This window comes from Pagrus major, chromosome 5 (assembly GCF_040436345.1).
Source record: "Pagrus major chromosome 5, Pma_NU_1.0".
In the NCBI taxonomy this organism is placed as follows: domain Eukaryota; kingdom Metazoa; phylum Chordata; class Actinopteri; order Spariformes; family Sparidae; genus Pagrus; species Pagrus major.
In genome coordinates this window covers 7,713,980-7,737,284 of record NC_133219.1, presented here as the reverse complement: position 1 = coordinate 7,737,284, position 23,305 = coordinate 7,713,980, and the positions used below count along the sequence as shown (strand labels likewise).

The 23,305-nt window shown below is 40.5% G+C and overlaps 2 protein-coding genes across 3 annotated transcripts in view; both read left to right on the top strand.

The window, feature by feature from the left end:
* Window positions 1-13,728, top strand: part of grk5l (G protein-coupled receptor kinase 5 like) — a 35,163-nt gene extending 21,435 nt beyond the window's left edge. For both annotated transcript variants that reach the window (XM_073466399.1, XM_073466400.1), the window contains exons 2-16: window positions 1,604-1,699; window positions 1,800-1,912; window positions 5,714-5,791; window positions 6,063-6,160; window positions 6,333-6,425; window positions 8,673-8,736; window positions 8,832-8,972; window positions 9,053-9,243; window positions 9,982-10,019; window positions 10,142-10,231; window positions 10,317-10,525; window positions 10,618-10,755; window positions 10,998-11,135; window positions 11,362-11,493; window positions 11,597-13,728. In XM_073466399.1, coding sequence (XP_073322500.1) covers window positions 1,604-1,699; window positions 1,800-1,912; window positions 5,714-5,791; window positions 6,063-6,160; window positions 6,333-6,425; window positions 8,673-8,736; window positions 8,832-8,972; window positions 9,053-9,243; window positions 9,982-10,019; window positions 10,142-10,231; window positions 10,317-10,525; window positions 10,618-10,755; window positions 10,998-11,135; window positions 11,362-11,493; window positions 11,597-11,680 — 1,703 coding nt within the window. In that variant the 3' untranslated portion in view covers window positions 11,681-13,728. The remainder of the gene's footprint in view (window positions 1-1,603; window positions 1,700-1,799; window positions 1,913-5,713; window positions 5,792-6,062; window positions 6,161-6,332; window positions 6,426-8,672; window positions 8,737-8,831; window positions 8,973-9,052; window positions 9,244-9,981; window positions 10,020-10,141; window positions 10,232-10,316; window positions 10,526-10,617; window positions 10,756-10,997; window positions 11,136-11,361; window positions 11,494-11,596) is intronic.
* Window positions 13,729-18,368: 4,640 nt separating this feature from the next.
* Window positions 18,369-22,066, top strand: star (steroidogenic acute regulatory protein). Its single transcript, XM_073465987.1, has 7 exons — window positions 18,369-18,569; window positions 18,815-18,922; window positions 19,141-19,271; window positions 19,448-19,606; window positions 19,731-19,915; window positions 20,042-20,135; window positions 21,367-22,066. The coding sequence occupies exons 1-7, from the start codon at window positions 18,506-18,508 to the stop codon at window positions 21,484-21,486; spliced, it is 861 nt and encodes a 286-aa protein (XP_073322088.1). The 5' UTR covers window positions 18,369-18,505; the 3' UTR covers window positions 21,487-22,066.
* Window positions 22,067-23,305: the final 1,239 nt, after the last annotated feature.

Genomic DNA, 23,305 nt, shown 5'->3' with positions numbered 1-23,305 from the left:
ACGTAGGTGTCGGCCTACATGTGTTTTAGGAGGAGTAGCCTGACAGATAATGCAGGTTAGTTAGTAAATATGATAATTTATAAAATTTCAGAAGTAGACAAGAGGTAGAATCTGAACCAGCCACAGATTTGGACCTGTAGGAGTATGTTTTACTTCCACAATATGGCTTTGTCAGCAGCTCACTAACCTTGGGTGATTGGGTATTTGTCGACTTGATGGAATTATTCTGAATATTAGCAAATGGTGCCAGCTCAAAGGAGAAGGGAGCCTCTTGTAAAATTCCTAACCTTGCTGGTATCCACTTTGTCTCAAGTTCGAATCATCCATAGATGGAGGTAACGCCATTTAAATTCAAATGATTATTTTTTCAAATTATTTCGAAATTTTAAAAACAAAATCTTTGTGCTGCGAGCGGTTCTGGTGAGATTTAATAAGCTATCCTCAATATGCTAAAACAGTTATGAAAGTAATGACGGTGTTGCAAAATCCATGTCGTAGCAGAGCGTGATACCAGTGACGCTGATGAAACCGCCCGCGCCTACAATTGCTTAATAAATCATTTCTAAAGCATTTCATTGGTTGTTAACTCTGAAATAACCATTAACTAAAGTTTAATAAACTGTTAACTTACTATTTACTCATGATGGTTATTATAAATGATACAAAGACAACAAAGTGTATTTGAGACACATTTCAAACAGCGGAGTAGAGAAGGGGGTCATACAAGAGGATTGATGGGAAAACTGCTCAAGCTTTCACTCAGAGGCTCCGGCATGACGTAGTACCTCTCACATTCCTGGGTTATTACTTAAAGATGTCTGCTTGTCATTGCTTCTCCCGCTCTCATGCTCTCAGTGTTGCCTCTCACGCCGGCTGCTCGCAGCCAATTTCCACTGCAGTGTGTGGTTAAAGGAAATCCCTGTCAGTTCATTAGAGCAGTCTTCGTATATTATGAAAAAAATAAAACAGCCGAGTGTGACGTAGGCCACAGCAGGCTGGAAAACAGCGAAAATATGTTCTCATACAAGAGAGGAACATTTCAGACGTGATTGTAACAGGATTTGGATGGGAAATGTGGAGGCGGTTAAATGTGTGATGCAACTTTAGGAGCAGATAAATTGGATTAATTGATGACTGCGCAGTAAGTTTCCTCAGGGACGATGTAAGTGTTGTTCCTGATGGTGTCACGTTGCTGCTGGAGGAGGCTGATGCAGGATTATTCAGAGCGGTGGAATCCAGTCTGGCAAAGTCCCGGGTTCTGATGGGAACTGAGCAGGTCAGAATAGGCTTTCTGTCTGTGTGGACACAAACACACACGCGCACACACTGTTCCACTTTCAGAAAAGCTACTGAGTGAGGGAGAGAGTCAGCGGAGAGAGGAGAGATTTACGGAGGAAGTGAGACGTAATCTATGAATTATATATACACTCTGAGACTATGATTTCATTCAGGGGAGAGCCCACACGCAGCCCCCCTCTTTCTCCCACTTCTTTTCACCCATTAGGCCTCCATTTGCTCCTCAGTGATGAAAATAAACTTTGACAACTTTATGAAGTTCTTTCATTACAACATTTTCACCTCTTGTTTTTCTCTGTCGCCACAGGTGGAGGAGGGAAGCGTAAAGGCAGGAGCAAAAAATGGAAGGAGATCCTGAGGTTCCCCCATATAAGCCAGTGCACTGAGCAGGGAAACAGCATCGGTACGTGTGTTTGTGTGTGTGTGTGTGCTGACCTGTTTGTCTGTTTGGTGTTTTTAAAAGGCTGTATTTTAAAGTGTGTGTGTGCTTTTTATTTCTGCAGAGAGGGACTATGTTAACATCTGTGAGAAACAGCCAATCGGACGGCTTCTCTTCCGTCTTTACTGTGAGACCAGATTTAAACTGCAACGATGCATCCAGCTACTGGACGCAATGGTACGCACGCACACACACACACACACACACACACACACACACACACACACACACACACACACACACACACACACACACACACACACACACACACACACACACAAACACACCATATTGACTGGGCGTCTCTCAACCAGAAGCCTGCTGTTAATTATCCTGTAATATCCCCAGAAAATGAACAACAACCTGTCTTATTCCCCTTTAATGATTACCATCAAAGTGTCTGTGAACAAAACATTTGTCCCCTCATGGGCCGATCACTTAGTAACTGTAACCAGGAACAGTGGGTCTGTTACGCTGTGGATTTTCCCAAGTGTCTTTCTTTTAACCTTTCAAAAACACAAGAGCAAACAACAGTGGGCCAATGTGTCTCTGCTCCAACACGATGGTTAGCATATCTTGAGACTCAAAAATCATCTTTTCTTACATATGGGACCTTTAAAGTAAAGACAACTTCTGATTTGGATTAGCTCTTTTGAACAGACACTGAAGATTTTGAAAGCAAAGAAAACTGGCACTTGACGGGAATTGAACCCTGGTCCCCAGATTCAGAGCCAAAAGATGAAATCACTGGACTCTGAAAGAAGAAACAAAGGACTTTTGTAACATTGTTAGAAAAACAGATGATAATCTGTTTTTCTAACAATGTAACAACAGTCCTTTGTGTTCAGTATAAATTAATAATAATTAAATAATCTATCTTGACTAAACTTGATGGTGTTGGAGTAAAGTTGATGGAGTAAAGTCAGTACAAAGCTACCCTGCTGACTAGAAACAACAAAGCTATGAAACTATGAAGACAAGACAGGTAAGAGACATCAGTTTGTCCTTTGGCAGGCGGAGAGGTATCATCGATGACCATGCATTATGAATTTCATGACTCTGCATCGCTTCTGCTTCGTGCAGTTTGAGATGTCACATTATTGTAAACTGCAGGGGGTGAGAGGCTTAGCTAACCATCAGTTCCTCTGATGTTTTCAGGTGTTGAGAGTAGGGGGAAAGCAGCACTCTATCCTTGATGAACACCAGTCTAGAAAACACACTCATCCACTTTTTCAGTGCACTCACTTTCATTACAGTGCAGGGTCATGCAGCCGGAGGAGACAATTAAACTGAGTAGTGATTATTCAACCAGCCGGATCCCCCCCTCTCCTCCACCCCTCTACCCAGCTACCCCCCTCCAATCCCTCTCTCTCCGTCTAGACGGAATATCTCCAACATGACACATTTAAGTCTTTATCTATGCCCAGAATATCTTTGCGGCCATGTGACGGGACAGAAAGGACTGCATTGTTTCCCACACCACCACCCCTTCCAACCCCAACATCCCTCCCCTTCTCTGCCCCCTTCAACCACCAGGCCGGCCCTGAAAGTGACCATCAAACCACTAACATGCCATCATCCCAGACACATGTTGCCGCTAATTCTGCTATCAGTGTAATGAACTCACTGTGGAGCTTTATACTCACCACTTTACTCACAATAAACCAGGCCGGAGGATGATTATAACCAGGCAGGTGCTTGTATTTGGAGTGATTAAATAACATGCGAGTCTTGTGCAGTCATGCAGTGATGAGGTTTACTAGAAACACCTCTATTAGGTAATCTAGTCATCATACTTTCTGAAAAAAAGTACAAAACTACAACCTAAATAAAGGCTTTATTAGTTTGTTGAAAATTTAGTTTTTAGTGTGTGTGAGGCATGAGAAACCACGAACGCGATCGTTTTGGAGGAAGAGGGAGTGTGTTTCGGTGTCTTTGTGTGTTTCGGTGTGTGCAACAGAGGAAGGAATGTGCTCGGGGGTTCCAGTGGTTCCTCTTACATCATGAGAAGGTGTGTGTGTGTGCCATACAATTTTATGTGGACACTTGTGTGTGTGTGTGTTGGATCGCCTCTGCTTCCAAAAGGCTAAAGGGGCGTCTTCTTTTCCCTTTGGCTGACCCCCCACCGGCAAAGGGTGGGATTCAGACAGCTCATTTACTCTCTCTTTCTGTGTGTGTGTTTGTGTGTGTGTGTGTGTGTGTTTGTGTGTAATTTTCTGTGGAGCCTCTGATAACAAAGCCTCAGTTAATCAACACTTGGCAGCGATCACAATTGGCTCTTTTCCTCCCTCTGTCTTTCTTTCAGGCTCTACTCCGTTATATTTACATTCATATATTTATTGCTGGAGTTTTTGGCTTTGTTCTGAGGTGTCAGTGACGTTGTAGCTTTTTAAAGCCTGTTTTTCCTTAAGCTCAGGGCTTATGTGTGTATGCACTGTATATATATGTGAGTGTGTGTTTTGTAGTGGAAAGCTGGTGACGCTGGTGTGACACACTGTGACACTCCAGGACCTCAAGGAATCCCGCCGTGTTTACTGTGTGGCTGCCAGGCAACACAAGACCATGTTGGAAAAAAGCCACCGATAGAAAGAGTAGGGCCAGCGTGCAGCGCGGGCACCATGTCGCTCCCCTCCTCTTTGAGAAGTTAAAAGTGCTGGTGATGAAATGCGTCAGAGGGCTTTTTCATGTCGTTGCCTCTGCGAGATGTCCAATATGTCCGGCGTGCAACGGCCAAACCTGTTTGTGTCAACGGCTTCGGAGCCAACGGCAGCATATGTTTGTGTGAGAGTGACAGCGACACACAGAGATGCAGAGACTGAGAGGTGTGTGGCCTCGTCACCACTGAACAGCAGCTACTTCATCGTACAGATTAGATAACAGATTAAGTGTTTTTCTTCATTTAGACCGAGAACTCATATCTTAATTTCAACGACTCATATCTCAATCTTAAATTGTGATTTATGATATTGGGCTCCACAGATAAAATTTACTTGACTTATATTGATGAGGAAGGGTTTTTTTTTTTTGTTTTAACAGAAAGGAGTAAAAGTTGTTATTTTATTACAAATAATGTTATTTGTTAAATTAGTTTCATGTCATATTGAAATGTCTAAAAACAACAAGACCTTTCCTTTTATTTTGTCGAGTTGTGTAAGTTATCCTCAACATTTCCAACGATGTTCAGACCCGTTTCATTTTGTCACCTGTTGCTAAAACTTCTGGGGAAACATCAGATAATATATCCGAGAGTGAAGAAGGAAGTTGGCAAACACGACTAAATACAACATAGATAAAACTTAAAAACATTATCTCAGTCAGTTAGATAGATAGATGTCATCGGCAATGGATGTTGTCTTACCATGAAGACAACAACTCCCATAATCCCCACGCTCTTCAACAATAACGTCATCAAACTATGTCTTTTGCTTTGACTGAGAGACGCCTCGTGGCAGAAATGACATAATGTGGTACATCTGGGCTTGGTGCTTGTATATAAAGGACACAAATAGGTACCACTTTCTAATAAATTTCAATTTATAAAAGGTTTACCAGTTGTAATTTGAAGTTGTATTTATCTGCTCAAAGATTGTTGGTCAAATGCTTAAGAAAAGTTTTCAAACTGAGCATACTAAAAGAATGTATTCTCAAGCAGATACATTACGTCTGACCCCTCTCAGGTTTTATTCAAAGAGAACAGAAGAAGATGTAGAGTCCCACAGGCTCAACTGACAGAGAGCAATACTCGTTTGTTCCTGAACTGTTAAGGGTTAGGGACTTCTTTATGAATGAAGACCAGAAGTTGTTTTACTAATGTCTTACATCTCATCTATAAAACATTTGTAAATTATCTATTAACCATTGATAATGCCATTAATTATAACTTATAAGAGATTCATAAAACATTAACTTATTACAATACATGTACTTGCTTTGATTGAATTTGTTCTAATGATGTGATGATGTCATTTTGTTGTTTAGGAAGACTACGAGGTGACACCGGATGAAAAAAGAAAAAGCCGAGGGGACAAGATCATCAAGACTTTTCTCTCCAAACAAGTAGGTTTCCTCATCGGATACATTCATCAAAACCTTTTTTGGTTTGCATTTTCTGTCAAATTTAGTCACCTTTTACAGCGATCAGCAGGCAATAATGTTGACTTAAGAGAGCTTCTTATATAAGTGTAGTAATTCAGTGTATAATACACTGATACTGTGCTTCACTCTCCTAGAATTTACGCATGTCTCTCTTTAGTTTATGTGTTATAAAAGTAATATATTTGTGAATGTGTGCACATATCTCACCGTGTGTTTACGTGTGTTGATGTAGTCACCTCAGCGTGTAGACATAGCGGAGGTTTTTGCAGACCAGTGCAGAGAGAACCTCGAGCTCAGTCCATGTAAGGAGATCTTCAGCAACTGCCGCAAGTGAGTCTTTACTCCCTCTCACCTGTCTGCTGCACTCTCACCTGTTCAGGCTCTCTATATTTTACTTCATGTTATGTACAGAACAAACAGCACAGATATTGATAACTAAATTTTAGCTTGCATCATATTGTGACTGTTTTGACTGAGCCTGCTGTGTCGTGTGTTGGAGCAGGGCCGTCCATGAGTACCTGAGTGGGGCTCCGTTCACAGACTACCAGAACAGCATGTACTTCGACCGCTTCCTGCAGTGGAAGGTGCTGGAGAGGTACGAAAATCTATTAATATAAGAGTAATTTTCAGTGGAGAGGTCAAGTCAGTTAACACATTTATTTATCGTTTTTTCCTATTACAATTGAACATTTCACTACCAGTTTTTCAGATCCCCTCTCTGCTTCATTCTGCCACAAATAAAATCTACTAAAATTGAGCAGGGTTGTGATACACAGAAACTTTCGTTTTTTTGTTGATTCTGGCGGCCCCTGTGGACAAAAGCTGATGATGGTGACAAAATTAACTTTGCTTTAGTGGTGAACCACCAGACTACAATCATTTAATTGTTTGGATCCCCATTAGCCACCACCGAGGGAAAGCTATTCTTTTTTATTTGTTTCTTTATTATCATAGTCACAATACAATTCACATATCATATCTACATTTAACAACAACAGAGAGGAAACAGTGCATCAATCATTAGACATTCAATAAAAATTAAAAAAGATGTAGAAGTCCAGAAATGACTTAATCATTTTCTATGTTTTTTAAATAGAGTGGGGTTTTGCTGCTTTATGTTTTGGGTGTTTTGTAGGGAGATGGCATATATGTCAATATTATTGAGTGAAATAATAAAAGTTGGGCTTTTTATCAGACCATAAAAAATTATTAAAAAATTAAACACTGAACAGTTTTTTCCAGTCCGTTGTTTTGAAAATGAATAAAAAATATAATTTCCATTCAATATAACCTTCTGACCAATTTTCCCATACATACAATTTTGCACATTAATCAACATTTTTGATTTTTACATACACTGAAGTGAAAAATAGTTTCACAAAAAGTCCACAAAAATCATAGGAATAATCAATAATCAGACCAAACCTTTATTTAAATATATATATTAACATATTTCACAGAAGAAGCTAGTCTGTGAGACCGCACCTGAATTCATCCCTTAGCACTTTGCCATAGAAAATAGTTTAACAACGTATCCAACCTGGATAAGTTGGTATCGGACCCAGTGACAGACATTAAGAATAACTTCATTAATTATACAGAAATACTCAGGCTTCTTGTTGATGGTCCTGTTCGTATATGTTACGTGTAAATTCAGTTATGTTTATTATCCAGGTTGTAGTTTGCAGTGTTGTTAAACTGGACTACATTATATTTAGAGGTGTTCATTTTTGTACACAGGTGTACCTAATGAAGACACAAGTAACGTTAGTTATTTTTCATCATTGAGGGGGATTTTAAGATGAAGTAGAGAAAAGCATTTGTTGTAGCATTTGGCAGTTCTTTAATTCAGCATTTTATGGCTCTTGAAAGCACAGACAGACAACGCTACACAACATCTTACAACACTTTAAAGGTCAGTAACACTTTATCCAGTGATGGAAAAAGAATTCAGATACTTCATTGAAGTAAAGTTTGAATACTTGCATTCAAAATTTTACATAATTAACATTACAGAAATATTATCATTAGATTGTACTTGAAGTATTTGTTGATATATTATTGTATATCATATCATTGGATAATTGTTACTTATGCGTGTTAGTGCTGTTGTCCATAGAGCCCGACAGATACTGGATTACTGACACTGACACCGATATAAAGGAGTAAAAAAATTCCAATATTGATAAATCGGTCAGGCTTTAGTTGTCCGTCAAGGTGGAGCTAATTTACTATTTTCAATTTTGTGTAATAATAATCTATAATAATGCATCATATTTTACTGTATAATGTCATTATATGTTTTGTATGAATAGCTGAATCAACAAAGTTATTAGTAACTAGAACTGTCAAATAAATGTAGTGGAGTAAAAAATACAATATTTTCATTTTAAATGTAGTGAACATAAAATATAAAGTAGTACGAAATGAACATACTGAAGTAAAGTAGTGCCACAAAGTGTACTCATCTGTGTCCCACCTCTGATTTAAACATATTTAAACTGCCAGATGCCAGTTTGAAGAACGGAACAACTGGCAGGTGAAAGAACTCTGATATAATCACACGTCACTTCTGAGACCCTTCACAGGAGCCTGATCGCTGCAGACAGGATGATATTTTATGCAGAGTGCTTAGCAAAGGCAGTTAGAAGTAAACAGCAGAGCTTTCAGAGCAGCCCTGATTGTATCCGTGTCTGGAAAGTTAAATTGCGTCCAGGAGGCCCCACCCTCTGTACAGGAAACAGACTCAGGATGGTATTGAGTTCTGCAGATAATATCTCCATCCTAATCAATACTATATGAGCGTCTATTAATGGATTTTGCTGTGTCTGTGTTCTGTCAGGCAACCAATCACGAAAGACACGTTCAGACAGTACCGAGTGCTGGGGAAGGGCGGATTCGGAGAGGTAAGACATGCGGTTTATGTTGATAGTGATGAATGTTGATGCTGAGGATGAAGCTTCAAATACAGTGTGAGATAACATTTTGTTTTTCTTCTCAGGTGTGTGCCTGTCAGGTTCGAGCCACAGGGAAGATGTATGCCTGCAAGAAGCTGGAGAAGAAGAGGATAAAAAAGAGGAAAGGGGAGTCCATGGCTCTCAACGAGAAGCAGATTTTAGAGAAAGTCAACAGTAGATTTGTTGTAAGTAAAGATAGAAGAAGAGTATTTGCAGCAAAGTGAGGTTTATGTTATGTATTCAACATGTTCTCCTCTTCTTCTAGGTGAGCCTAGCATATGCATATGAGACCAAAGACGCTCTGTGTCTGGTGCTGACCATCATGAACGGAGGAGACCTGAAGTTTCACATCTACAACATGGGCACGCCGGGCTTCGAGAAGGACAGGGTCCAGTTTTATGCTGCTCAGATCTGCTGTGGACTCGAGCATTTGCACAGAGAATCCATCGTCTACAGGTAACACTTCTACAGATGTAGTTGAGCTCAATTAAATTCTCAAACCAGACCATTTTATAAAGTTTATAGGTCCAGTGGGTAGGATTTAGTGGTACTTAACAGATTGCAACCAATGAAATACCTCTCGTCTTACCCTCCCCTATGGTGGCTGCTAAAAACACGAAAGGCCCTCTCTAGAGCCAGTGTTTGGTTTGTCCTTTCTGGGCTACTGTGGAAAAATGGTGTGGAAAAGGCCCTGCTCCCTCTGTAGATGTAAAAGGCTCATTCTAAGGAGACAAAAACACAATAATTCTTAGTTTCAGGCGATTATTCACTATCCATCAATCCATCCATTTTCCTCTGTTAATCCGGGGTCGGGTCGCGGTGGCAGCAGGGTATTCCAGATGTCCCCCCCTCGCCAACGCTTTCCAGCTCCTCCTGAGGCGTTCCAAGGCCAGATGAGATATTTAATCCCCCCAGCGAGTTCTGGTTCTGGCCTGGGGTCCCCTCTGAGTTGGTTGTCCAAAGGAAGGCATCCTAATCATATGTTTGAACAACCCCGCTTGTATTATACACTGATAAAAATATAATTATAAGTATTCCATCTCTGCTCTTTGATAAATTAAATTATGCACACTGGACCTTTAATTCTTTCTTAAATCAAATTTTCAGATTCTCTAAATTATGAAGTGTGAGTTGATACTCTTGTCTTTGTTGAATTTTTTATTTATTTTTTTTAACATGCTGTGTTATTTGTAGGGATTTGAAACCGGAGAATATCCTATTAGATGACAATGGTGAGTTTTCAAACTTCCTCAGCTCAGATTTCTGGTTATTGCATTGCAGAGCATTTTGCTGCTGATACACAATTTCAGACTACATAAGCGTAAATGAAATGTATCACGCTGTAATTCTGCAGGACACATCCGTATTTCTGACCTGGGGCTGGCCATCAAAGTGCCTGAAGGAGAGCTCATCAGAGGCAGGGTGGGGACTGTGGGCTACATGGGTAAGAAAAACTGTGATCAGCACTTCAGTGAGTAAATTCAACTGATTAATTGGCAACTGTTAATGAAAACTGGTTTCCCTTTTAGCTCCGGAGGTGATAAACAATGAGAAGTACGGCATGAGTCCTGACTGGTGGGGGCTGGGCTGCCTCGTTTACGAGATGACCGCCGGACGATCGCCCTTCCGCGCCCGCAAAGAGCGAGTGAAGCGGGAGGAGGTGGAGAGGAGGGTGCAGGAGGAGGAGGAGGAGTACAACGACAAGTTTACAGAGGACACCAAGGCCATCTGTAGAATGGTGAGCATTTGATGGGAGTCATGTTGGTATGGAGAGATGGATGATAAGCTGATGAATAACTCGATGATTCATCTCTGCTGCTGCTCACCCAGCTGCTGACCAAAGACCCGAAGCAGAGGCTGGGGTGCCAGGCGGACGGAGCAGCGGGCGTCAAGGCCCACTCGTTCTTCAAAAACATCAACTTCAAGAGGCTGGAGGCTGGAATAGTGGAGCCTCCCTTTGTGCCTGATGTGAGTAATATATTCGGCTGTACACGGTGCGTTCTTAAATCAGTCCCGCTGCAAAAACATGTTCTCTGTGAGGATATTTTGTTTTAATCCTAACGCTAACCAGAATAGTCCAAAAAAGGCCTCTGCAGGAAGAATGTGTCTTTTCAAGTGAATTTCCACGATGATAAATTATCTGTTAAGATAAACTTGTCTGCTGTTTTTCCTCTCACCCTCGTCTTTCCGTGGTCATTGCCCTCTCCCAGCCTCGGGCAGTGTACTGTAAGGATGTTTTGGACATTGAGCAGTTCTCCACAGTCAAGGGAGTAAATTTGGACCAAACTGACAACGACTTCTACTCCAAATTTGCTACAGGCAGTGTTTCCATCCCATGGCAGAATGAGGTAAGTGTGTGTGCACTTAATATGACATTTTTAAATGATTGGTGCAGTTTGTATAAGTGCTGGAAGAACTTGCTTAACAGAGTTCACCAAATCTCCTTCCTTTCCTTTCCTTTCCTTTCCTTTCCTCTCCTTTCCTTTCCTTTCCTTTCCTTTCCTTTCCTTTCCTTTCCTTTCCTTTCCTTTCCTTTCCTTTCCTTTCCTTTCCTTTCCTCTCTTCTCCTCTCAGATGATTGAAACTGAGTGTTTCAGAGATTTGAATGTGTTCGGGCCTCAAGGGACGAGACCTCCAGATCTGGACTGGAATCAGCCGCCAGAGCCGCCCAGACGCAGCCTGCTGGACAGGATCTTCAGGAGGCATGTAAGTGAACACACACACACACACACACACACACACACTGAGGAATACATACAAAACTAACTCACACAAATCAAATTACATTTCTCTGTTTTCTCTGCTGCAGCACCCAGAGGTGTCTATTTCCCACAGCCGTGTGCAGTCTTCCAGTGTAAACTCTGTGGACTCCATGTCCAACTCTGCCCCCTAGTGGCACAGTGGCAGTGTGGGAGCCACACACACACAAAGGGAAGGAGCTCCGAGGGGCTTCCCCGCTGCTGATTGGTCCATAGCCGGGGCCTGAGCAGCAGCCGGAGACAGCCTGTCTAAAAGCCTAAATGGTCAGCCCATGGGGGGAGGGAGGGGGGTTGACCAGGCCCTGAGACCCCGGGCATTTGTTAGTGGGATGGTCTATGTTGCAGAGACGTTTGGAAATATTGGGACAAACCTTACTTACCCTCAGGATTGTTGGACTTTAGAGCAGAGCCACTGACAGAAAAGGATAGAAAACAAGCTAATATTCAGGGGATCCACTGTATAATAAAGACCACCACAGGGAAAAGAAGATGGGGTCTTGGTGAATTTTTGTTTTATTTTTTTTCCAGAAAAGGAATTTCACTCATTTTTCAATCCTTTACTTTGTGGCCTGTATCTTGTACCCAAATCTCTCCCATCTACCCATCCACACCCCACCAACTCTTACTCTAACTTATTCTTTCTCTGTATATCCACCTCCCATACCTCAGATCACTCCTAAACATTCAGAACGCATCACCTCAGCAACCTCAACACATGATGTACATTGCCTTGCGTATACACTCAGGCCAAAGATTAACAGTTTAGTTTTGTGATACTGTCGTCATGTTATTGGTTTTTTGAAGGTTTTCAGCCGTCGTTTAGAACCACGAAAGGATCCGTTTTCTACACTTTCTTCTAAATATGAGCCTGCAGACATATCATATCGCTTAAAGCACACATACATACATGCATACATACATACATACACAGGTAGACATACACAGACTGAATTGTGAGAATCGTGTTGTGTTTTCATTGCATGGACAAGTGTAAGTATGGACAGCTGTATCCCTTTTTCGCTTCTGCATACCTCATTCCATAGTGCAACACACAGACGTCTCCCTCAGTTTACGGTGTCACTTTATATTTGACATTATGTGGAGTTTGAAAAATTAATATGCTGTACAGAAACTGAAATCTCTTCTTTTGTTTTTCTTTTTTTTTTTTTTGCTCAATTTTCCGCACAGCCACCCCCCCCACCCCCCCACCCCACCCCAAAAAAAAAAAAAGTAGTGGAGAGGAACACATGCACTCAGCCTGACGTACAAGTTGCACAATTTTAAAACACTGTCATGCTGTTTCTTCACCAAATGGAAATGTTTTTACCTCCAATCATTAAGGCACATTATTGTACTGCTTGCTTGTTTTCTACATCCGAAACTGAAGTGTTCTTGTTCTCCCTATGCCTTTTTTTTCCATTTAAAAGAAGTTGCTGCAAAGCCATTGTTGTCACATGTACAGGTTTTGATATGTTGCCCCTTTACCCTCTTCGAAATGCCTCACAAATCTAAAGGGTCTTCCTCTTGTTTTGTGTCCAGCTGAAATCAAAAGCTACGTGAATGGTTTATTATCTTATCTGAATTTCGTTTAATTGGTCCAGTTCATTCATGTCAGAGCGGAGGAGGAGAGGAAGACACGATGGATGACGCAAACACCACACAAAGAAGTGGCCTTCTCACAGCAGCACAGCCAATTAAAGAGAGGAAGAGCTTAATCTCTTCTGCTTGTTTTTTTTTTTTTTAAGAATGTGGTATTTTTCCCGATTTGAGGAAGTGAAAGCCGGTCCATGCAGTAATTTTTAATCCTTACCAATCTCACGCAAGCCTGTTTTTTCTCTTTTCTCTATGATATGAAAAGAAAAAAAAAAACCCAGAATCAGACTGAAGTGCCTCCTTGTTAGTATTATCTCCCAGACAATGCCCACACAGACATCAGCACTTTGTTTATTCTCTGTCTGTCATGCTCTGTTTGTTTCGCCTGGGAACACATTGACACACAAACACACACAGACTCGCACAGTTTGTTGGAAGTGGAGGGAAGAAGAGGAGGGAGAGGAGGGAGAAGGTCGATGAGGGGATTCTCCTTCTTAACGTGATGTACAGCAAAGTGCTGAGTGCATGTGGAAGCCAAACCCACTGTGTCCTTTAAGTCCTAATAAACTCTGTGCTATAGTTTGAGTACTCTTCAGTCTGCCAGTGTCTTTATTTCCGTGTCTGCTCTCCTTTCTCCTGATGACTTCTTTGTTTATAGTCAAATACATTCAAATGATTAGAGACATTATTTCCCTACACTTTGTTTTAATACATGGAACAACAGAAAGGAAAGTCCTAACTTTATGGTGACAGAATACATTACCAAAGTTCTTACAGTCAATTATTTGTGCAGCTCTACAAATGAAGCGTATGAATGTAAGATATATGAAGAAGAACCAAAGACACAGGTAAAACAGAAAAAAATAACAAAACAAACAAAAATAAAAAAAAACATACATAACAACAAAAATAAATCCTCAAGAAATACATTTAAAAAAGCCAATGGGATTAAGTGATTTTCTATAGTTTTAGTATTTGATGTCTTTTTGTTGGACATGGCTGGTAACCATAATGACCATACAAAAACAGTCCATTTTCAGGTGTATTTTAGTGATGACTTTTTCCATAGTGTATACCTCATTCGCCTTTTAATGCCATTGTTTTTTGTTTGGGGGTTGTGACTGTAACCATGGCCTATACTAGTCTCTGGCAATTAAACGTAGGGGCCTTAAAATAAAAAATATAAATTATTCAGTTAAAGACACTTACACATGAGCTTTGAATCTCTAACTGCTTTAATTTAGAGGACAGGTTTAGATTTTTTAAAGTCTATGCTAAAACAGCACAACCATTTGTATACAGAAGCAGTCTTTAGTTGCTGTAATCTGTCTGCTGCATACTGGCCACAAAGAGATCCTTAAATAATGTGATTCAAAAAGGTATTCCTAAATTCAGCTACTGTAAAGATGATGTGGCTAACTTGGTGCAGTCCTGCTTTCCCCAACTCAGACAGCCTACCAAGATTCCTTTCCTCTCCAAACATAGAAAAGGTCATCCGTGCTTTAATCTCCTCCAGACATGACTGCTGCAAAGCACTTTATTCTGATATCAGCAGGCGAAACAACCAAAGACTGCAGTTAATACAAAACGCTGCTGCCAGGCTTTTAACTTTAGAGTAGCAACCACATTACACCACTCCTCACTGCCCTTCACTGGTTTCCTGTGAGTTTTTAGAATTGTTTTAAAGATTTTACTGCTTGTTGTAAAGCCCTGAATGGTCTGGCCCAGCTTATATCTGTTTTTTTTAACTAACTAAAAACTTTGGAAGACACATGATTTGACCAACTCAGCCTGTTGAAACCTCATTTTAGATTTGTATTTTGCAAATAACAAGGACAGTGGACGTTATCCCTCAACACTTACATTATCACTTCATCACAATAGATCTAAAATCAAAAGTAATAATCAGCCCTTTCTGCAAGATGCTGGCCACCATTGCCTGGCCTCTCTTTCTCTCTCTCGTTGTAACATACTTTTATACTCTTGTATGAGTGTATATGAGTAATACATGGATAGAAATGTGCATTTAAAAAGAAATCTTGCTTCACTTCCTTTGTTCATGTCAGTAGTTTAATTGACAGCACTAGGTAGAGTCAGAATTTCATTGCACTGATAAGTTATTTCTGCACATGACGACAAAGCCCTTGAATCCTTTGAATCCTCCCTCACAGTCAACATCAAGAAGTTACAAATATGAGACATGACTCTTGGGACAAAGGTGTCTGCTTCAAGGGATCTGAATAAATAAGCCCACTGTGATCTGGTAGTCTATTCTCAGTGTATGTGCACTTGAGGCACCCGCATCTTCAAATCAGATTTTCAGAGGGTACAGAGAAAATTTACACTTTCAGCAAAGAATGTGAAAACAACTCTGCATGTACATCATTTTACACAGTGAAGCTCTGTAGGAACAAGAAGAAAAACAAATTTTGGCGTGGAGACGGACTTGAATGATTCCCTTGTCTGGACATCAGAGAAACTTCTTATAGTCGTGACTCTTTAACCTCCTTCAGGTTCTCAAACCTTTGCCAGTTGGAGAACTGCAGTTTGCCGCAGCGGGACGGAGGCTCATTAAAACATAATGCTGCTGCTGTCCATTAGAAACAGGCTCAGGACCCACTTTGGCTCTTTGTCTCAGAAAAAAGGGCTTTACAGTACAAGAGACATGGGTGCCTGGTCTGTCCAGTGTGGGTCAGATAGTAGTAGGCCTGTGTGTTCTTATATTAAATGAGAGAAGTCTCCCTACAGAAGGTCAGAGGGACTGATGGATAATTCCTGCCTTACAGCCAGAGGGACTTGAGGTTGCAGGTTAAGGTGACTTCAGTCTGTATTTGTGATTTATTAATGTGTTCCTGTTTTCTCTGTGCACATTCCTGGTCACTAATCAGATGGCCTGCTGCTCTTCTGACTGGTTTCCATTCCTGTGTTGGTGTGCTTCGTCGACCCTGAGCCGGTGTGTGACGTGCAGCTCGCTGAGGCAATATTGCTGTTAGATAGTTTGGCTTTTGCTTGGACAGAGTTAGCAAGGTTGTCAAAACATGTGAGCAGCATGATAAAATATGTTATTATCAGACTGGAGTGGTGTAATTGTGGAAAAACTTCCAGAGCGTGACTCAATATCTCTCTGACAGAAAAGCTAAAGCAGAGTCATAAAACTGATGTTTGGATGTTATGAAATGTGATGTGTTTGACAAGTCTGACCGCCATGGAAAAACTGACAGGGCTGCTTCAGAACAATATCAAACCCTCACTGAGAAGTTTTTGTTTAACCTTCACATTGACAGAGGAGCTTGACTGAGCATGCTGTAGGCTACATTACATGCGATATGCGTATAATCTGTTCCCTTTTTGTCAATAAGAAAACATAGCAGTTATTCAAAAACATTACAAAAAATAGATCTCAAAACAATCAAAAACACCTTGGACAAAAGATGTTAGTTCCACCTGCTCCTTCCCAACAAACTGCCCATAATATGAACCCTGAGCAAAATCCCAGTTATAACTCAGTTTAATCATTTTAAATCCTGAGACCATTGTTTACTGTGGATGTTTAACATAATGGGAATGTGGATCTTTCAGATAGAATTGAAATCATGAGTTTGCGAGTATCTAAACCCTTCAAAAATGACTTTGAAAAGTAGACAAATTGTAGTAATTGCTGCAAATAGATTCTTCGTTGGCCCTGGCAGCCCCAGTGCACAGAGTCGTAATTACAACATCAACTGTGCCATACTAACCTAGCAACTACTCCCTTTGACACAAAATGGATGCGTACATTTGCTTGGGGTGATTAGGTTATATTACGGTAATTACATCGTTACAACACCAAGTAAGAAAATATTTCATGTTTTCTATGTTATATGAACAATGCAGAAACTTTTTTTTTTTTTTTTGCAAAAAGTTGACAGTTCGTTCAACCCCTTCTTTAGAAAGGCCAGATTTGAATCAATGTGAAATGAAATGGGGATGGCCTTTTACATTTGTTATGTCTGACTCATAAAGCTGAGATTTAATGTGTCCCTATGTTTTGAAAAAGAAACATTAGATATATGAAATGCATGACAAAAAAAACAAAACATGCAGCATTTCAATCTTAGAAGTCAGTCAGTTTGATTCCCTAAATAGGCGGGGGGTTAAAACTTATTTAATTATTAAACATTTAACTTATTCAGATAAGATAATAAAATCAAAGTATTTTTGTGCTCAGCAACTGACATTACGAATGAATGGGCCAATTAGCCTCCTAACAAAATGATCAAAGGGCATAAATGAGGTTGTTAAAGGGCCACATTCGGGCCACCAGTTATAGATTTCTATATGTTGTCACTTATGTGGTCAATTAGACTCTCTATCATACATTTCTTGAGCAAAACTCCAATAACAGAAATCCAAATAGAGTAAAAGTAATATCAGCACCAATCTCTGATATAGATAAGAATTCACTGTATTAAACAGTGTTTTACAGTCTCTGTAACTCCAAACAGAAGTAATGCTTCAAACATAGCATTTCTGCTGCGGATGTCTGGAACATGTCATCAGTTCAAAATCATGTTTAAAAGCAATTCTCATAAAATTAAGAGAAATAATTGAGTATCCGAGTGATAAAACAATGTTAAGAAAGTTTTTCGGCTCCAGGACCTCAAAGAGAACGTTAAGGTTTATGTCTCCACTCAGTGATAATGACAGCAGAGACATGACTGTAGCTCACACCAAGACATCAATCATAACAGGGAAGAAACAAGCCAAACTGAATGGAAATTTTTTTGCCCTCAAATTCCAGTGAGTGTTTAGCTTGTAATGGACCATGAAGGGATGGATGAGTCACTCAGGGTCTCTCCTACTGACCTCTCATCATTAAAGAGAGGCTGCCCCCCTATGTCACCCACTGGTTTTTACTGGTGGTGCGTGAGTGTGTATGTGTGTGCATGCATGTGTGTGTGTGTGTGTGTGTGTGTGTGTGTGTGTGTGTGTGTGTGTGTGTGTGTGTGTGTGTGTGTGTGCATGTGTGTGTGTGTGTGTGGGAGCAGTGCAGTGGGCCAGGGCACTGTATGTTATCTGACACAGTGTTTGTGAGAGTCAGAGACATGCTCGTCGTGTCCACATGCAGGCAACCTTGGCGACATGGCCATTGGAAGTGAGGTGATGTGTGTGTGTGTTTATCTACGTGGTGATAGCACGGTGGCCTTGTAGCAGTTCTCTTATATATACAGCAACTGTTAAAAAGTCTACAGACAGAAATCCAAGTCCTCTCTACAGCACAGTCAGCCGCTCGTTCACTTCTTTCAAGAAGATTTACAGCTCAGTCTGATTTTGAATCTTTGTGATTTACTTGCTTTTCCAATTCTCCTAAAGCTCTTGAACAGAAAATGCTGCCTGCAACCTTCAAACTGTGTGCTGGCATCTCCTACAGGCACATGAGGAACATGACAGGTGAGTGAGAGGACTCTGTTCAGCCTGACATTCAGCCTCTTGGCATTGCTTTATTCTTGTATGCTCAAAAATGCACATTTTCTGAATGGAGTTGTGCACGGAGCCTAGAATCAGAGTGGCTGAATAAATCAAAGACTTTTATTTCTCTTTTCTTTGCTTGTGTTTTCCCACATTTTGAAATACTTCATGAGTAATGAATGGATTTAAAATGTAGTAACTGTGTACTTTTTGCCTCTCTCTGCCAGGTTTGAGGAAGAATGCCATGGTGGCCATTCACCATGAGCTGAACAGATTGGCAGGTCCCAGCCCCAGTAACTGGATCAGCCAAGTCCGCCGGCGGAGCTCCCTTCTCAGTAAGTTATTACATGTGATCACAGATTTCTATCACACAGATGGAAAAAATGGAGTAACACACTTGATATAACAGCTGAAACTGCAATCTTGAGAGCTTTGGGCTAAGAAATAAACAGATATTTCAGTGTTTTGCTTGTGAGGTATTTATCCTAATAATGTAGGGACATAATAGTGGAAGCTGACTCGCATTTTAACTTGCTGTGTTCTTTGTTTCAAGGTTCTCGTATTAGAGAGGTGGAGGGCTACAGCGAGGAGGAAATGTCTTATGTGAAGCAAGGTGAGGATGCACTGCAGAAGGCCATCAGCATCCTCAGTGAACAGGACGGCTGGACCATTGAAACTGTGGCTGTGAGTATAAAGACAAGACACACAGAGCAAATTTACAGTTCACTGAAGTGTGTGAAGTGAACTAACAATGTATGTCTGATGAGAATAGATAATGTGACATTATCCACTGTGTATTTTATCAAATGTGAAAGAAAACATGTGAATACTTCCACTACTTGTTTAACCCACCTCCTCAGGCAAATGGAGACAAAGTCCTGAGTAAGATGTTGCCTGACATCGGGAAGGTGTTCAAGCTGGAAGTGATGCTGGAGCAACATCCTGACAATCTTTACAAAGAGCTGGTGGGAAACATGGAGCAGATGGGGGAGTGGAACCCAAATGTCAAACAGGTCAAGGTAAGACCTACAGTTTGTTTGTGTCTTTTTGTAGCTATGTAATGTTTTATGCTTGAGGACTCTCTGAGGAGTTGGGCTTAAAGAGAAACAAAAAAAAATTCAATAATCTATCAAAATCCCACAGATTCTTCAAAAGATCGGCCAGGACACAATGGTTACCCACGAGGTGTCTGCAGAGACTCCTGGTAATGTGGTGGGACCGAGGGACTTTGTCAGTGTCCGCTGTGCCAAGCGCCGGGGCTCCTCCTGCTTCCTGGCTGGGATGTCCACTCAGCACCCGAAAATGCCTGAGCAGAGGGGAGTGGTCAGGTGAGTCAAGGAGAAATAATTGTCTTGTTGTGAGTATTTGGATGTATTCAGAGCAATCAGCCTATTTTTTGTGCAATGGATGGATGGGAATACCTGACTGAATTTGATGTTGATGACATGTTTCAGAGCGGAGAATGGACCAACCTGTATAGTAATGAAGCCGTGTGCCGAAGACCCGAATAAGACCAAGTTCACCTGGTTACTAAATATAGATTTAAAGGTAAATGGTCTCCATGTCTGCACTGATTTACACTGAAATGTATGCAAGAACTAAAAGCAGTGGTGGAGTGTAACTAAGTACATTTACTCAAGTACAAATTTAAAGTGTAGTTTACTTTAATGCTATTTTATGCATCTACTCCACTTCATTTCAGAGCCTTTGTAATTATTTTAATAATTTGAATTTATTTTTTAATTATTTTCAGTTTTGGACTATTGGTAAGACAAAAACATTGTAAAAGTGTCAATGTGTTCTGACATTTTACAAACCAAACATCTAGGGGCCTCTCATGACCTGGGCCCCGGGACAACTGACTTGGTGTTCCCCCTCGGTGGTGGTCCAGCTTGAGAAAATAATCAGGAGATTAATTCACAAGGAACATAATTAGCTGCAAATTATATCCACTTCAACCAATTGCAACAGTAAAATACTGCTTAGGGATTCATGCCTGAGTGATAATGATCTACGGGTATAATATAACAGTAAAGCATTGAGTACTTTTACTTTTGATACCTTAAAGAAACCAAAAATATTTGAATTCAGCCATTATCTTCTCACCCCCCACGCTGATGGAAAGTCAGGTAAAGTGTCATAGTCCACAAAGCATTTCTAGAGCTTCACAGCAAAACAGTGTTGCAGCATTCTCCTAAACAGCTGAAGTGGACTTGTTTTAAAATGTAAAAATACAAATAAATAGTAAAAATAAGTAAAGACTTTATTTACACCCGTTTCAAGCCAACATCTTCACTGTAGCTGCTTAGCTAAATAAATAAATAAATGTATTTAGCTAAATTTGGTATCTCTGGGCTTCTGGTGACTTGGATTATGCCGGATGAGTTGTATGGAGGCATTTTATGTTGTTTTTTTAATTCAGTTTTTTTTTTTCACATTTTAAAATAAGTCCCCATCTACAGTACTTCAGTTGTTTAGAAAACACTGTTTCACTATGTATACTGTTTGATCCAATATTGTTTGGTAGACGATGAAACTTCATCCGTCTTTGCTTTGATCGTAATGACTACATTTTCACTTTTGGGTGAAGTTATCCTATCCATTTTCCTTATTATTCTTACATACATTTTCAATGCAGGACTTTCACTCATAAAAGTATTTTTATAGTGTGGGAACAGTACTTTTAAAGGATTGGAATACTTCCTCCACCACTGACTAAAAGTACAAAACAGCAAGCTGTTACCCAGTCTGACATTGTCTTTGTCTGTCTCGTCTGCAGGGCTGGATCCCAAAGACAATCATAAACAGAGTGCTCTCTCAGACGCAGGTGGACTTTGCCAACCACCTCAGGCAAAGGATGGCTAATAATGTTTCTATGGAGATGGCTCATGCCTGCTGACACAAGGTGCCTCTTGAGCTTTGGCACAGTGCACTCAGCAGTGGAAGGAGAACAACCCCTGCTCATTAACGAATCATAAAAACCTGCTTATAACTGCTGAAGGAATACAAAAATCCAGAGAGAATCAAGGAGATCGCGATGAAGATGATGCTTGTGAAAATCTGAGCACAGATGTTGGCTTCATTTGGCAAATTTGTGTTTTTCCTACCCCTCTTAATAGAAAAACTGTCATGAGATTTTCGAATCTTACGCACTGTGTGCCTTGGTTGTTTCTGACACATTCACTCCACTCCACCTTTGCAGAGTCAGTGTGAGCAGTAAAACATGTAACAAACTGCACATTGTGTCCTTCTGATAACGCTCCAGTTATTGTCCCCCTCTGTTGTGAAATTGCACTTTTATTTCAGTGTTTTATTTATTGATCACACTACAACAACTGCCAAGTGAATAAACGATTGTAATGTCAGTGATATTTATGTCTTTATGCTTTTATAATGCTGGTGGAGGAGAAGAAAAGCTGTTTGGATAATGATCACTCTGTCCTTTCATGATGCATGAGAAATAAAAGCCCATAAAACATGTCATTCGTCATGGTTGGCTTTAAAGACTGAAAACAAAACACAAAACTGAACAGAAAACCTGGAAACTAACACAGCCGTTGCGTAATAATTCCACTTCAACAAGGGAGGAGACGGCTGAATTTAAAGGTTCTCTTTTAAAATCTAGCACATAAAAATGTCTTCCTGTTCCTTGATGGGCTTTCAGACTGACAGTTTGCCAGAACGAGCAGGTGTTTGGCCATTCAGATGTGTGAGGAGCCCAGCAGCGAGCAGTTTGGCGCGAGCCAGCAGCACATTCCCCGAGATCAAGTTAACAGTGGATTTCGTCCCAAACAGGAAATCTGTCCTCCATTATTGCCAGTTGTGTAACATTTCTCCCATTTTGTGCAGTTTTTATCGATCCAAAATGTTTTGTAACAGCTCATTTTCTTGGATGTGGTGCACACTGCCGGGGCCAGGATTCTCACTTTCTGTCTCGCATGATTAAGAGGGCTGCGAGATATTCACCAGCACTACTTCAGAGTTATTATGACACACCACTAAAAGGCCTGAAGGATGTTAGGAAGAGAGCTGACTATCATGTGAACTATGGTAGCTGTTTTTCCATTTTCCCATCAACTTTTTTAGAATTTAGGCCGAAGACAAACTCCAGTGTTCTCTAAATAAAACAAACCAGTGCAGAATAATTCCAAGAGCTGGCTCGTGTGATGCAAAACAAACATTGTTTTTTTCCCTGGAAGAATGTTCCAGAGGGGTAATAACTGACATCTGCTTGAAATCCCTCAAAATCCGAACATAAGCAGATGTGAGGAGAGTTGTAGATACTCAGAGATCTTTGTTGCATTATTTGTGTAATGAAATGAGCGGAGAAATTCTGGGGTAGGAAAGGGAAAATTAGTTGTGTAATAAGACAAAAAAAGCCCAGCTGAATCTAGCAGTCATGTCGAATCCCTGGCACTGATTATCTTTTAAAGGGGCTCTCTGTAACAATTTGTAGCGATTAACATGTAATAATCACTTTGTTATTGGTGAGCAGATTGTACCATGATGTGAAAATAATACCTTCCCCCTCTCTCGGTTGTCTATACAAGCCTGTGGATGATTTCATTTGATGTTGTTTAATGCTGCTGGACTGTAGATTTATTTGTGAAGGACTCGGGTCAGATTTTTTTGCAACTGTCCAAAGGACAATGACTTTATGCACGTTGTCGAGTGCCTCGTCTCAGTGACACTCTGCTAACAGAGAGCAACGGCAGCTA

Bases quoted from the DNA above. Each gene is read 5' to 3' on its own strand.
- star (XM_073465987.1), top strand. From the start codon at position 18,506: ATGCTGCCTGCAACCTTCAAACTGTGTGCTGGCATCTCCTACAGGCAC. The intron at 18,570-18,814 runs GTGAGTGAGAGG...TCTCTCTGCCAG, and splicing joins GCACATGAGGAACATGACAG to GTTTGAGGAAGAATGCCATG. The intron at 19,607-19,730 runs GTAAGACCTACA...AAAATCCCACAG, and splicing joins CAAATGTCAAACAGGTCAAG to ATTCTTCAAAAGATCGGCCA.